Below are 16,371 nucleotides of genomic sequence, written 5' to 3' on the forward strand. Positions count from 1 at the left end.
TGTGCTGCGATCAGATCTGAATAAGTGCCTTTGTCCAGTGTGTATACAAAAACACTGGACAGAATTCTATCTTTAAGTCAGGCTTAAACTGTGGAAACAATATGAAGGTTATGTCTAAAACCTTTTTAAAATAAGAATGATTTGAGTTTAGGGTTCACATTTTATTAGCACACGTTACCACATTGCTGTTCCTCAAAATGAATAACAAGATGATGACTGACCTTTGGTGGTTTGAAAGGGTAGTCTGGTGAGAATGTGATGTCTAGGAAGAAAACGCCTCCTTCATACACGGAACCAGGAGGACCTAGTATAGTCGACCGCCATTCATATATATTATCTCCCTTGGGTCCAGCACTGCAAGAGAGATATATAAGAAAATATTGCATTTGTTATTATAAACACGTTAACGTTTAAACTCACTACATGCTTCATATTTGAGCAAAACCTACCAAAAGCATTGTTTAGGTGCCCTTGCACAGAAGCTGCCTGGAGCATACACAAATATGACCACATATGAGAGAACGAACAATTCAAAGCCTGTGCGGATCATAGAGGGCACTGGGAACACAGATGGACTATGTCAACACAAATTATCAGATGTGATCAGTATCTTACTGGAGGACCCAGAATACACAATGATTGGATTGGTTCATTCATGCTGCAATTTGTTTATAGTCAGGTCTAAAGCAACTTAACTGGGCTGCATGCTTACAGCATGAATGGGATGCCAAGACCATCTTAAAGGGAGGTACTATTTGTACATATTGTTTTTTGATGCAGCAGGTGAACAAAGTGGACATTAATAAGGAAACTCACAAGGATACACCAGGCTGGGATACCCAGTCTATATAGCCTCTTTTGTCCTTTATTCTATTTTACAGGGTTGCAGCTGAGCTTTTAATTATAATTTTATTGTTTTTTTATTCCTTTCTATAATAGGGAAAGTAGTCAGATTAGGCCTGCTAATGTGATCACTGATGCAAATGGCAAAGTTAATCTATTGATCCATATTATCTTAATTAACATTTAGTTACATAACAGCAGAAAATTCTGTAGTGGTTTACAATTGGGAGCAGTGAGAAGAGGGCCAGATGACATAATGGTCTGCCAGATTGCATTGATAAAAACGACATTATGAGGCATTGTGTTCCTATCACACAGCAATGCTGGTTTGGGGTGAGAGGGTGGTTTGTGTATAAGGGCCTGACACAGCGGTGTAAGTTTCTGTCTATTGGCCATGGTACATCTGTGACGCTATGCAACTACTGTGCCCGAACATGCAAGCACTGAGAAGACCAACCACAGCGTCCAGCAGGTGCTGAAATTCTGATCTTTACAAACACCTTGGGTTCCACCAGCCTGATGGTGGGTGGAGTGTATCTGTTCTAGTATGGACATGAGCAGTCTATTGTCTGTGATCACAACCACTTTCATTGATACGCTTGCAACCCTCTTGTAACACACCAATAAGATGGACTGTCTGCTTGCATCCACTGAGCCGAAGGCATTTCTGAGATTCTGTTTTCTGCGTGCCTCCTTTGCAATCCCAACTATTTATGCATGCTATATAAAAAATAATAAGGTAGGACATGGAGGTAAATATGGTGGTACAGTAACTTGATCTAAAACCAGGATTGGAGGATACAGCAATGTTCAAAGGCTATGAAAAAGTCTTGCAGTAAGGGAAAAGTCCAATGGCAACGGGAGCCGTTAATGAGTGCTTAGATGAAAATCTTGGGCACCGCGGAGGACTTGTTGGGAGGTATTTTGAGACAAGAAAACTATAAACAGAAGTAAAGCGGTCAGGTGAGAACACCACAGTTACTAATTTATTGTATTTATCCATAATAAGCAAATTATATCCTGCAAAGACCAGCATATCATCATAGTAGAAATCCACAGTAAATGCCCTTATTGCAGGTGCGGCTACCTCTTAAATCAATAGGTCTGGATGCTGATGTAATATATAATCGGGCGCAAGTGGTTAATTAAATAATTAATATAAGAAACAATATATTAAATGGCAGCTCCCAATGGATTCCCAGCAGGGGATCCAATGAAACAAAATCTAGGGGATATAATTATTCTAATCAAATAATTATAGAGAGCGCACTGAATTAAGCACAAATATTTATTAAAAAACAATAGATGAAAAGCTCATATAAACGATCACAATTATTTAATAAAATATAACAATAAAATCAATATGATATAAAATAGTTATAGACCACTGGGCAATCACTGATGCCCCACACAATGCTATATGAATATTGTCCAGTTGCTCTTACCCACTAAGGATGATGTTATGTCCAATAGCGGGGAACTTGTAATTGAGTTTGATGAGATATGAGAAGACAAAGTCCATCCAGTAAGTTTATGGAAATATTTGATGTTTGAATGGGGGGAAAAAAAACGGAGGGGGATTTGTAGAGATGAAAAGGTGACTCGCAGAGCAGCCTCGCTGTTGGAAATAGATGTATCTGTGCTACAACCGGCAGATGATGGTAATGAGCCGGGAGCACTCCATAGTGAACCAGCGGCGCGGCTAGGTGTATGTTGGAGAAGTTTGTCTCATCTACCACCGTGACGTTCTGGGGAAGAGAGCCAACGGTGGGAGTGACGGGGTACCTGCCGCACTTGGTCTCGGGGTCTGGAGCGAGTCACACCTCTCGGGGGAGCCTGTGGATGGTAAAGTCCGGGATCGCCGCAGGTCACCCTTCTGCTCACAGGTATCGGCCCCGAGGATAGGAAATAAATCTGGTGATTTGAAGCAAAGTGGTGGGTAAAGGTGAGTGCCGGGTGGTCCTCCCGGTCTTAACGCGTTTCTCCGTCGTGGGATCAGACGGTTTCCTCAGAAGATATGGGAGGGTAACTGGCTGTCCATATTTAAGTGTGAGCCGGCCAATCAAAATGGCCTTCCTTTAATTACAGATCACCTGTGTTCACAGCACACCCTTGATTAGGGTAAGAGCCTGGTTTATTATCACAAATGTCCTTGTAGGAAAGTTTATTTCACTTCTGTTTCTTATTATCAACAACGTTACATTATAAACATATACATTCAAACAATGTGGCATCTTCAAAAGTTGCAATATATCTAATACTTTAACCTTTTATTTAGTTTTCTATTCTTTAAATCTCATTTTATCAACTTCATGATGCCATAAACAACAAGTTAATGTGCGTTAACCACAATTTTAAAAAGGGGTTATCATTGAATCACCTCAGCCATAAAAGCTTGAGGCTACCACCCTTTTCCCCACATGATGAATTAACAAGGCTAACTGAATCTTGCCCTTTTGTAACTTAAGAAAAAGAAGGGTTCGTAACAGCCATAGGGGAATCTAGATTGGTGCTTTACATTTCAGCTTACAGTACCAAAAAAGAAAAAAAAAACATCAGGATACAAAGCTTGTGCCTCTATCTGCCAAGTCAGCAATGCACAGAGACCAATTGTTCAGCACCAGAGGTGTTTCCCAATCACTAATGTAACCTGCAATCAGTGGGACACCTCTAAACACTGTATTTACCGACAATTCCAATGTACTCTAATGAAATAGAACTACTGACAGGCTAATTTAAGTACATGCTTCAATAAATTGCCAAATGGGGCATAGAGTAGCTAATTAATTGACTAATTATTAATGAAAAAAACATGAATGGCTATTTAGATAATGGTCCTTGAAGTTGGAGAGACCATGAAAAATGTTTTGTGTCAAATCTTACTGTAAAATGAACATTTCACTGAACCTGTAACATCCTCCTTCTCTACCACGTACCTATAACCTACATTACCTGGATTTACACTGGCAATCTAGACATTCATTTCCACAATAAGAGGGGAAAGGGCGGAAGTCACAACATTAAAATGCCTTCTAATCCTAGAAGATACAGTACATTTGCACAATGTAATCTAAATAATGAAAGAAAAAAAACCTGAGAACTAAAATGAGACAATAAGCCTCTTGTCTTTTTATGACTTGAGTAAAAGTTGTCTGAATCCGTCTCCTTTCACAAGTTAATGAAAAGTTCTGATTTAAAATAACAAAAAATGCGCCTCAGGCTTTTCACAGGTCTCTTGGAGAGTGCTGAGCATAACTTTTAGGGGAAGTCACTCTGACTCATTGCTTTTGGCACATACTGCTTTACAAATCAGGCTACATTCATCCTTCTGTATCTTACTAGCAATATTGTAAATGACCAACTTTCTGTTAATAAAATCCCTGCCCACTCCAGTTCTATTTGCAAGTTGAAGGAAATAAAGGATCATGAAGGCCGGAGCTATGCCTCAGTCTAGTTAGCTATTTAATTTGGTGTACTTTCATGAAACATACCTAATTTCATATCTTGAAATGCAACAATTAGTGGGGGCTCGTAAAGTGCTTTCAATTTGATATGTGACACTTGCATATCTGTGCGGGAGTCTGTATCTATATATGCAGTACAACCAAACCCCAAAAAATGACGGCTCCTGCATCTTAGCACTACAGATAGAGACTCAATCGCACACAAATATACACGTGTCTCATATAAAATGATTCAGTGCACTCTTGTGAAGTGGTTTTGTCGCATCAAATCAATTTAAACTAAAATGCAAATTTGTGCAGAAAAAGATGCAAAGATGCTTAGCGCAACGCATGAAGCCTGGCGCAACTGTAGCAAAAGTGTTAGGACACATCTGTAAAAAATTTGAGAAAAATGTACATTACGTACACAGAAAAAAAGAAAATCAGATATCAAGTCCGTGTGTGAAGTAAACATGCATTGGTGCACAAGGTTGCCAGGAGGTACGCACTTTTACACTTCTACAGATCACACTGTAGAAAGGGGTTCGCAGCAAGATTTCAAATGAACCACATAATCATGGCGGTGCCCCTCCTGCATGATAGAGCGAGCATAAATAGTAGCTAAAAACGACACAGATGATGTCACAGATTTTTTTTTCCATTTTTAACAAATATTTTCCATGAATGACTCTTCACTGAAACCAAACCAAAATATCCCTACTGCAGGCCAAGTGGAATTAGGGTCTGCTTCAGTGCCGCTCGTAGCGCGTCGGTGACATAATTTCTCTCCCCTTCGGCCACATGCGAGGGGATGTGTTCTTGTAAACATCTTCTGGCATGCTAGCGAGGTGATGATGGCGGTGGTAGGGTACAGGCATTTGGCGCTGACCTGTTTGATAGGCTGCAAGTATAAGCAGCCTAGCGAAAAGGGCTAAATCATTCCCTTCATTTCGAAAGAGTCACTGTTTACTGTATTAACAATACATAAATACATTGTAAAAAAGTCTTCATCGTTCTAGGTAAATAAAAGTTTTTCTGACTTTTGCTCCTAAATTCCCTGAGAACTGTAAAGGCAATATTTATTTTACTACAGGACTCTCTTCAAGTGGTGTGAAAAAAATAACTTGTCTATATTTTCAATGGCTACTTCTGTATTGCAACTGCCAGCTTATTTATGGAACGTCTCCAATACATGAAGCCCTGATATCGAGAAAGAATGTTTGACAAAAGGAGACAAATGCTAAATGATCTTTACTATGTTCGATTAAAATAAGTGTATAAAGAACAATTTCACTGGTAGGTTTGGAAGCAATGAAGTGACAGCTAAGATAGCCTATTTCTAACCATGTTAACTTAATGTCATCTGCTTTCCAATATAGTTGACAGTCTGACATTGATATATAAGCTAGATATATACCAACTCTGAAAGCCCCTTCAGCTTTCCGGCAAGCAAGATTAAAACGAGATTCGAGATTGCATGTCCTTTCACTGTGCTTTAATGTTACATATGCTGGCATAACAGACATAAGATTTTTTATTCAGTTTATTATCATTAAGATTTGGATGTCAGTATCATCTTTGTGCAGGTTAAAGAGGGATAAGCAACATTGTGTTGTGGATTGATCAAAGATTGGAATAAAACATCCCATTTCTCTAATACATTGTTTATTCAAGGGCCTATTTATAAAAAAAAATGTCTCAATATCTAGAAAGAGTTTCTACACGATTACCATTAGAGTATCCGGGTTATTTTATTAAGCCTCTAACATAGGAGATTTCTTAGATAACTTAAGGGACCTACACACGGGGCAATTTCAGCCCCATTTCTATGTGATCTAACTAGGGGGTAGATTTATGAAGCAGTGATAAGGGAGGAGAAGTGATACAGTGCCTGGTAATTTATCACCGGCCAATCAGCTCCTATTTAAACCCAGCCTGTAACTTAACAGTCAGAAGCTGATTGGCCGGTGATAAAGTACCAGGCACTTTATCACTTCTCCTCCCTTATCCCTGCTTCATAAATCTACCCCTAGATTTCTTAGGGTACACATGGTCAGATATGCACTATTTTTTAATTCGATTTTGCTTATAGAAGCAAAAATCAAACAGAAAATCAAATGGACATCGAATGGCTTTGCTACATTCAATGCAGATTCGATATCAATGCGCGCTCCCATGTAGTGTAAATCGAATACAAAATTAGCCTTGGCAGGCAAGACTATATAGTACAGATCTGTACTACTGTATATAGTCAAATCAAATGCATTTTGCATACCATTCAATTCAATCCCAATCGAATTGAGATTGAATCGCAAGCAAATTCGCACCATGTGCACCCATTATTAGTAATGGAGCACGAACAAGCTGTTCTACATTATAGGTCTGCTTATTGTTTTCCAAATACGTGACCGGAACTGCTATAACTCTAATTGAAATAGATACTTAGGGCCACAGCTATTACATTAGATGTAAGTTACCCATGAGGGGCCAGCAAACATGCTTTGGGCAATACCACAAAAAGCCTTTGGAACAAACCACACCTGCTACCTTAAAAAGCCTTCCCTACCATTGTATGTAAGCACTGTCCCTGGGCAGTCCTTTTCTGCTAGTGTGCAATTTTAGTTTTGCCTTGGGAACTAATTTACCTAGTAACAGCGCTGATTATGAACACGGTTTATTTAATGCTGCAAAGACAAATCTGGTTAATACTGCAAAGATTGCTGATGTAAGGCGTCTCACTGGAGATGAGCATGATACATTGTAACTCGAGTCACATTAAATCCTATTAGAGTGATAGAACAATCATGTGCCAAAGCCAGCTATTAAAGCTGAATCCCCCCAATGTGCTTTTTAGATAAACCCCAGTGGCATTAATTTACTGGCACTTTTAATTCTACTGAAAAACATAGAGCTTGAACTCCAAATGGGCAGCTGGCCAGGCTAAGCTATATCAATTTTTTTTTTTTTTTTTTACATAAAACAATGACATTTATATTTTAGTCACAAATACTGTATTCATTAAAAATAACCGCCAAATACCAGCAACAGTGGACATTACAATTCGTACTTGGCATCAGAGCCAACCCTAAATGCCCTAACATAATTTTTAGCTGGTGCCACCTAATGTATCAAGATGTATTCAGAATTCCCATGGTCAGAATCCTGACACTTGACTCCTAATGCTCACAATGCAAGGAAGTTGAATATTAGGGTTAGTTTTAAGGCCCCCATACATTAGGCCGACTTGTCCTTAGGACAAGTCGGACCCAATTCTCCTGTGAGCCGCCCGGCAGCTCCCCGGGAGGCTCACCTACAATTTGGCACTTGATGAGCCAAATTTTACATGTGATAAATCGCTTGCGATTTATCACATGTAACGGGGAGCAGGCGGTGAGGAGCAGGGGGCGGGCGGTGAGGGGCATGGGGCCGGTGGTGATCCTCTTCATGGGGAGCAGTGGGGCGGGCAGCGGGGGTACTGAGCGGCGGCGCCGGTGAGTGCTGACCTGGCCGGGCGGTGTGGTCAGCAGCAGCGCTCATCAGGGGGACGCCGCAGCGGGCAGCGGGTCCTGGCGGTTTAACTAGCTGGCGGCGCCGGTGTGTGATGACCTGGCCGGGCACTGTGATCATTCACAGATATCATTCAGCAGCGCTGCGGGATGGACGGGGCCAGGCAGTGCAGTGGCGGACTGGCGGGTATTAGATTTTTAAAATACCTGTCAAATGACTAGCCGTTCTCTGATTGGCTGAGAGCTCTCAGCCAATCAGGGAATGGCTAGTCATTTGACAGGTGTTTTAAAAATCTAATACCCGCCACTGTACTGCCCGGCCCCATCCGTCCCGCAGCGCTGCTGAATGATATCTGTGAATGATCACAGCGCCCGGCCAGGTCATCACACACCGGCGCCGCCAGCTAGTTAAACCGTCAGGACCCGCTGCCTGCTCCGGCGTCGCCCTGATGAGCGCTGCTGCTGACCACACCGCCCGCCCAGGTCAGCACTCACCGGCGCCGCCAGCTAACAGGGAGGTCGGACGTGATCTTATGTGCTGACCGTCTGACCTCCCTGATCCGATGCGCACGGGACCGCACATCGGATCGGATCAGATGTCACACTCCTGCGATTTTAGGCCGATTTCACCCGGTTATCGGCCCAAAGTGCCGAAATCGGATGAAATCGTCCCAAAATCGCATAGTGTATGGGGGGCCTTTAGTGTGGTGAGGCACTGTGTGGAGGGTAAGGCTGCACGAGGATGAGGATTTAGTTAAGGTGCCCATACACTAGGTAAGATTCATCTCCTGATCTGGCTGGTTGGAACAAAAACATTGTTATGGATGAGTGACAGTTTGACAGTTTTCCAGCATTTCCAAGCAAATGGTCAACTGTCATTTGCTCTAATTTATAACCATGTTTTTGTTCCAACCAGCCAGATCTGAAGATAAATCTGCATGTGTATGGCCACCTTTAGAGTTAACGTACCACAGTCGGCACAATGGGCATCAGGATTTTTGCTGTTGGGATCTCGACTGTTGTTATATTGATACCAACCAAATTTATCAACCACTGGGCACCTCACTAGTGCAATGGCACCCTATAAATGAGCCTATATGGCCTAATATGCTTTGACTTGGCTAGAATATTATTTTAATGAGAGAGAGAGATATGTTGGGAAATTAGAGAGCAGGGTTGCTCAAATGTAGCAGCTCATCTTGTGGTAAAACGGCTAATGCTGGCAGATATGCAATGTGCCAGGCAATGAAGATGGCTATTTCCGATGAGTTTTGCCGAGCACGGTTTATCAGGCTTTCCTGGACTGTAAGTGTTAACCTGTCTCACTTTGCATTAACCTTTGAATAATAAAGCACAGCTGGGAACGCTATAAAGAACAAACCGAGTAATGAATAATTAAAACCACCTACACAGCTTTGTATGGCTCAGTCTACAGCGTGGATATTAGCAAACACATTACTGGAAGAGGACTGGATAGTAAATGCTTTCATTGCTGGAGAGGTGAAGGGATAATCATCATTTTTACAAAAACATGAACAATTAATATTCATGACATTTAAATGCTAGGTAGTGTGAATGCAATCAAAATGGAATGCTCTGCATCCGATTGAATGGAGCTGTATGAATAGATCATACTTGGTTCCTTTATAATTCTTAATACATTAGGTCAAAGGATGCCAGGTTTTAAGTAAAAGAACATTCTTTTATCTTTAAATAATGCTATTTGCTCTCATCTATCTTTCTCTATTCCCTGCAGTGTTCCAGGACACCGCTAAAACTATGCCATCAATGAAAAAGGTAAAATAGCATAGAATTATATAGCGCACTTCTTGCTGAGCACCGTTGAACAGAACAGTCTAAATCACCTGCAGTTCAGTTTATTTTACACGTTGAGGAAAACACCCATCAGACAAATTCTTGGCTCTGTGCTGAGCCCGGTTACCAGGTTACATAAGTTCATGCATTATGACGTCATTCCTCACTGCAGCTCTGCACGGTCAGGGCACAGAGCTCATCCATACAGCTAGGAAAGCTCATTAATAGTTTGAAGCAAACGTCAGGCACAACGTTGTTGAGAATAACTTTACACACACATGGAACATACCGAAGCTGACCTTGTAATCTGTGTCCTGTAAGTAATCGCATTCCTGAACATCAATCACAGAATACCAAAAGCCATATTATGCACTTCTAAAAAATGGTATTCAATTATGTAATTGTTGGCAAAAATCCCTGCGGCGCAGGGAAAAACTATTTGATTTTATTGCCTTTTTTCCCAGCCACAAAAATTGGGACGCAAGTGCGAAAACCTGATTCTACATAAACTGTGGAATGAATGGGGTGTTCACAATTTTGTGGGTTTTTATGCAGGTTTAGTTCATCTGCGGGGACTCGCATGTGGTGTAGTCAATCTAATTGGATGCCTCAGGGTAACACCCCTGCAGCTAAATGAATACCCCCCTAAACAATCTATTTATTATCGGTAGGTAATGTCTTTATCCCCATCTACTAAAAAGATGACCCCAACGGAGAAACGGTGAGCCAAATTTCTCCTATTAAAGGCGGCATGAATTGATGCATGTAATGACAAAATGATGTGATCAATATGTATCTCAGGATAGCAATAGCAGCAGATGATAGGGAAAATGCTTTATCTAAATAAAGTTTTTTCTCGAAAACAAATTACAGCTTGAATGTTTTTTTTTTTCTTCTAAAGTTAGCATTTATATGAAAGTGGGCCTGAAATCCTGTGACACATGCATAACTGGCTAGCATAGCAGTATAACCATTACCAGCCAGGATTGTCAGGGAGCAGATTATCACTCAGCTGTCCTTACTATATTTTATCAGTAAACTGCTGTGATCAGCACTATCTAAAAATGGCTCAGCTCATTCTGAGGTTAGGGATATATGTACTTTAGAATGATAATATTGCACTTGCATATTATTGATATCATAAGCCATTAAATAAAACTAATATGGCAGTTTATGCTGATCAATTTACCTCTTAAGCTGGGTACATCTGTCTGGTTGGAACAAAAAACTGGTAATGTATGGGAGCAAAAGACAAAACACCCAATTACTCCCAAACACTTGAAAATGGGTATAAACAGTTGTTTAAATAAATGTGTTCAATTACACAGAGTTAACCAATTTGTCTTGTCTGTATTCCAGTGTTTGGGATCAAAATGTTGATTGTCATTTCCAGATTTTTTGCTCCCGTTAGACAAATTGGACAGGTAAATCTTCAGGTGTGTATCCAGCTTTAGGGTAGTAATCAATCGGTGCTGATATTTTCGACTGTCGGAAAAAGTCACTGACAGAAAAGTTGCCCATTTTCTACTATTTTCCGCAGATGCAAGTTTGCTGTTAACCAAAGTCAAATCAGTTTCATAGAAAAAAAGTCAGAAAACCGCCACATCGAATAGGCTTGTCCGAATTTTTCAGGTAGCCGAAAAATCTGGACAAGACTGAACCAACTCTTCGACAATTAACAGGTTGTCCTGGGTAGAATGAATAATTAATTTCTTTATAATTAGTGCTCAGTAGTTCTATGTAACCACACAGGACCCACAGGGACCCACTGAACATGCAGGTCATTTCGCAATATTGCAAAATTTGCCTGCATGTTTAGCAGATATCACTCAGTTTTAACGACACGCAGGAGCGTGATCGTTACCGAGTGCCCACAATGGACGATATTGTAAAAAATAAGCCCCTTTCTGAGTGATATTGTTAACACTATCATGTAATGTGTATGAGGCTTAAGATTATATTGGGCAGCAGACGTGTGTCTAGTTATCATGACCTAGGCAAATACTTTATGCGTTTGCATACGTTTGCATACAATTATTTTACAAAATAGCAAATATATATTGCAGTAAAAAAACACAAATTTGTGAAATAACAGGCAACAAAAGGCACTGGGCATGAAAAGCACATTTAATAAGCAAATCTACAGCTGTTGTCAGAGATAGCGGTTTTGGAGAACCACTAGTTTAGACTAGAAGACGAATTACATTTTATTAAAGGTCTGCGCATAGGACTTTTGAAATAGCAGTTTATAATCTTTTTTTTTTCTCTAAATGGTTACATTTTATAAACACATATATAAGTAATATATTTATTTTGGTACTTGTTTCCTAGCACGGCCGGTCGTGTCAGAAAAATTGCGTCGATCGCGTTGCATGCGATGAATCAAATGTGAATAGGGTCCCTGTGACCCGATTTTACATTGGATTCAATGTAAAATATTCCCTAGACCCCCAAATTTTACAACGTAAACCCCACCCCACGATAGACGCCAACCCGAAGCGTGGCGAGCGCAGCGAGCCCGCGAGGGGCAGCGGTGCGCGTCCTCTGACCTTTTCATTCCCCTACTATCCACGTCGGCGTGGAGTTGAGAATATATAGTGTGGCGAGCGCCACCGAGCCCCGCGAGGGGACGCGTATAACTTCACAGGTATGCGCGTAACCTCGCCACGCTTCGGGCTCGCCACACTTTATATTCTCAACTCCACACCGACGTGGATAGTAGGGGAATGAAAAGGTCGGAGGGCGCGCACCGCTGCGCTCGCCACGCTTCGGGTTGGCGTATATCGTGGGGTGACGACGGGGCCATATATAATGTGAAATGGGTCATATTGGCCCATTTCACATTTTTCACTATGTGAGATGGACTTAATCAAGTCCATCTCATCTTGTGCCATTATAATGGCACAAGACCGACACGATGCTCCCGATTTCAATGTTAAAAAATATTTTAACATTGAAGCCTATGGCAAAATCGCGACCAATTGAATAGGGACAGCATTGAATAGGGCCCCGCAGCCATCTCCCCCGTCGGGAGAAGGCTGCGGGTGCACGACAATGATTGAATACCCCCCTTACAATCTATAGAAATTGAGAAGTTTGATATTTCTACATGTTTATACCTTTTAATATAATAATAATAATAATAATAATAATAATAATAATAATAAAAGTGGTAGGTGGCAATTACTACTGAAATGTACCAATCAAAAACTTCTGCAAGGAAGCACACCTGTGCTGCAACATCTTACATACTGTATCAATCAAACAGATTAACACAAGTAACGCCAATCAAATATTATGAGGGAAGTCCAGACAGTCTTTTGTCCCTCCTGGAATGGGTCATGTTGGCAAAAGAAAATTAAAAAAAAAAAATTCTTGGCACACTAGCGGTCGGGGTGTTTAAAAAAAATATTTTTTTTTTTTTTCAGAAACCTCCTGCTCTCCAGGGTTTTTCCCAATCTTCTAGTTCCCAAAAGTGAGAATACAAACTTCGTAGGTGCAGGATAAAGTTTGCCCTCAGGGACCAAAACGTTTAAAAAATGCGGCTACTTTCTAGTATCTCCTCCCTATAGTATTTTGAATTTTGGGAAATTTTGGTAGGCTTATAATAATTTTAAACTGTCATACATTGATTACAGTACAGTAAAAATGACCATTTCCACCTTCCTCGAGGGTCCAAAACGCACCCCAACTTTACGGCAAATTAGTAAAAACTACCTCATTTTAAAGAAAAGTTTTAGTGCATGACCTCACCAATCACTATCATTACTACGGCTGTGTCGCTGTGGATGCTGAGTGACTAAGGACTTGATTCTGGTTCACTTGCAAAAGCAAATTCTCTCTCTAATGGACAAAATCATGTGCACTGCGGTGGGGCACCTCTAATGGTGAGGTGGAACATTTTAACCTCCACATTGGCCCTGCACAGTAATTCTTACAGAAAAGCATTCTGGTTTGCAGGGGGATACCAAAAACCCTACCACTGGCCCTGTCTCTGCCTAATGGGGGAGGGGAGGGGAGGGGAGGGGAGGGGAGGGGGGGGGGGTGTAATTAGGTGGCATAGAGATAGGAGTTCCCCCACCTCTGCATGACCACTTTATGCGCTGGGCAAATGTAATTTGTGCAGAGAGAGTCAGATTTGGGTGGGGTGTGTACTTCAAGCTGATATTTATATTGCGGTGTAAATATAAAGCAGCCAGTATTTACTCTTCACAGAAACAACAAAACACCCAAATCTAACTCTCTGCCCCCCTGCAGTGCATATGGTTTTGTCCATTAGTGAATTAGTTTTTGCAAGTGAACCATAATCAGGCCCTAAGTATGTACATATACAACAAACAACAGTGCGTGCATGCAATGGTGGTCACATGCTGCACACATACACACATATCATTGCGGCAGTCAGGCAGTGAGATTGTTATTTTAACCCTGTTTGACCACTGAAGGGATATGGGGCTACTAAATTTTCAAAACTAAGTTGTCCAAAAAAAAGTGCCCACGATTAACCGCCTTTTAATGGTTGTAAGGTTCCTAACCAAATATTGATTAACCTTAGGCCTACTTGGGAATGCCTATAGAATAAATCTACTAAATTTGGCAATTTACATATGAAGTGTATAGCGGTTAACTTAATACAATACTCATATACCGGTCATTGACAAGAAAAGTATATTACATTTCCCAAGGTAACAAAAATAATAACAGTAAACCAATTATCCTACTTATCTATACTATATAATAAATCCATATAAATAATACCTGGGTATTAATTGTTCCAAGATATGCTGCAGTATTATTTTTAGGGCCGTTTAAATTTCATTTAGTAGCTTAAAAGATTAACTGTATCTTCTGCTTAAGTGATATAGACAGGGAGCTTGCAGCGTGCAAGGGAGGGGGGGGGGGGAGGAAGGGACAGCTGCAGGGGCTTCCAACAGAATAGAGCGTGCAAGTGTCTCGTGCGCCCCATTCTGTCAAGCTCCGGCGGCTGGCAGGGGACGGCGCTTGACGATACAATCGCCAGGAGTAGCTCTAATGAGAGCGACTCCACCTGTATGTCTGTAGTCAGAGTCCTCTGGCAAATATAGATGCTATAGTAAGTGTAGAAGAAATTCTCTCATACCAGGCTGCTGTAAACGGTCAATAGGAAACATGTACAGTATCTAACATCCTATAGCTCCATGGAATTGATGAATTCTCCAGCTATCAATAGTGAACCGGGCCTGTTTTGAAGAATACAGGAAGACTGTAGCAATATAAAATAATTGTCCTCCATAGCAATCCTTCCGGGTCGTATATTAATAGTTCCTCTAACAGAAATATACTTTTTAGTGCTCTTTATGTTAGGCTTTCTTTTAAATCCCTGATTGAACTGTTTGCTAGATTGTTATTCTCTATCACATTTCCAACGTTGGTTACATATGTTCCCTTCCAGTCTGCTATTCAATGTAGTTACAAATCTCATATTACTGTAGTTATGTTATCCCAAGAGAAGGATTACTGTTTTGTACTGCATCTCCTATTATAGTCAACCATAGCTGCTTTCTCTTTCACTTTTTATGTGATCCCAATGCATTGCTGCAACCGATCACATAAAAAGTAGCACATCGCATGTTATTTACCTGCGATCGCGATGTGAGGCACGTTCCCGTGCGCCTCGCATCGCAGTTGCAGATCTTACGGGCTGCCACGAATATCTGTCGCAGCCCGTTAAGCCCTGCTAGGGTCGTATTAGATACATTGGGGCAGATGTATTAAGCCTAGCGAAGAGATAAACTGGAGATAAAGTGGAAGGAAATAAAGGACCAGCCAATCAATTCCCAACTGTTATACTTCAAACGCAGCTGATTGGCTGGTGCGTTATCTCCTTTCACTTTATCTCCAGTTTATCTCTTCGCCAGGCTTAATACATCTGCCCCAATGCATGCAAAAGGACTGCAATACAATGTATCATATGTGATCCTGTCCCCTGGGAAGGTCTATGTTCAAGAGATCTGTATTAAAAAAAAATTATAAATCAGTTGAAAAAGGTTGAGAAAGTCTGATAGTTAGAAGTTGCAAAATAAAACTTTTCTTTCAAATTAGCTCATTTTTACTATTACGTAATAAATTTGAGGTGCGTTTTGGACCATCAAGGAAGGTGGAAATGGTAATTTTTACTTTTCGGGTACTGTTATCAATGTATATTAACAGTTTGTACTTTAAACGGGTGTGGGTTATTAGGTCTACACCAACTAGGTCGACACCACTAGGTAGACAGGCAGCAATGTTGACATGTGTCTAGGTCGACAGGACATTTGATCGACATGGGGTTTTTCAGTTTTTTTACCAGAATGTCAACACAGTCGACATGGACACAGTTTGAAGTACATCGTTTCACTCGCTATGCTTCGGGCATGGTGCCTCGCTACGCTCAGCACACTATTTTATTCTCACACCACGCCCCAGCGGATGGTAGGGCATCAAATATTACCTGTTGGCACAGGTCGGCTCAAAAAACATGAAAAACTCTCCCAAATCTAAATTTCTCTGCACATGTTACACCTGCTCCACATGCAGGGCACATGTTTTTTTTTCCATTAGAGTGAATTTGCTTTTGCAAGTGAACCAGAATCAGGCCCAGAAACTGTAAACTGGATATATATTATCTGATTATCTGTCCAGTCTGGCTGGTTGGAATGAAAATCTGGTAATGCGTGGGCAAAAATTTACTATTTGCTCCCAAACACTGGAAAACCAACAAATGGGTTGCTTGGATACATTGGTTA

The 16,371-nt window shown here is 40.9% G+C and overlaps 1 protein-coding gene across 1 annotated transcript in view; it reads right to left on the reverse strand.

Annotated features, from left to right (window-relative positions):
- The window catches only part of LOC146080965 (ubiquitin-conjugating enzyme E2 E2), a 236,220-nt gene that overhangs the window by 49,636 nt on the left and 170,213 nt on the right, over window positions 1–16,371 (reverse strand). Inside the window, exon 4 of the mRNA XM_083188743.1 lies at window positions 222–354. Coding sequence (XP_083044869.1) covers window positions 222–354 — 133 coding nt within the window. The remainder of the gene's footprint in view (window positions 1–221; window positions 355–16,371) is intronic.

The sequence above is a fragment of the Crinia signifera genome, chromosome 5 (assembly GCF_055691185.1).
Source record: "Crinia signifera chromosome 5, ASM5569118v1, whole genome shotgun sequence".
NCBI classification, from domain to species: domain Eukaryota; kingdom Metazoa; phylum Chordata; class Amphibia; order Anura; family Myobatrachidae; genus Crinia; species Crinia signifera.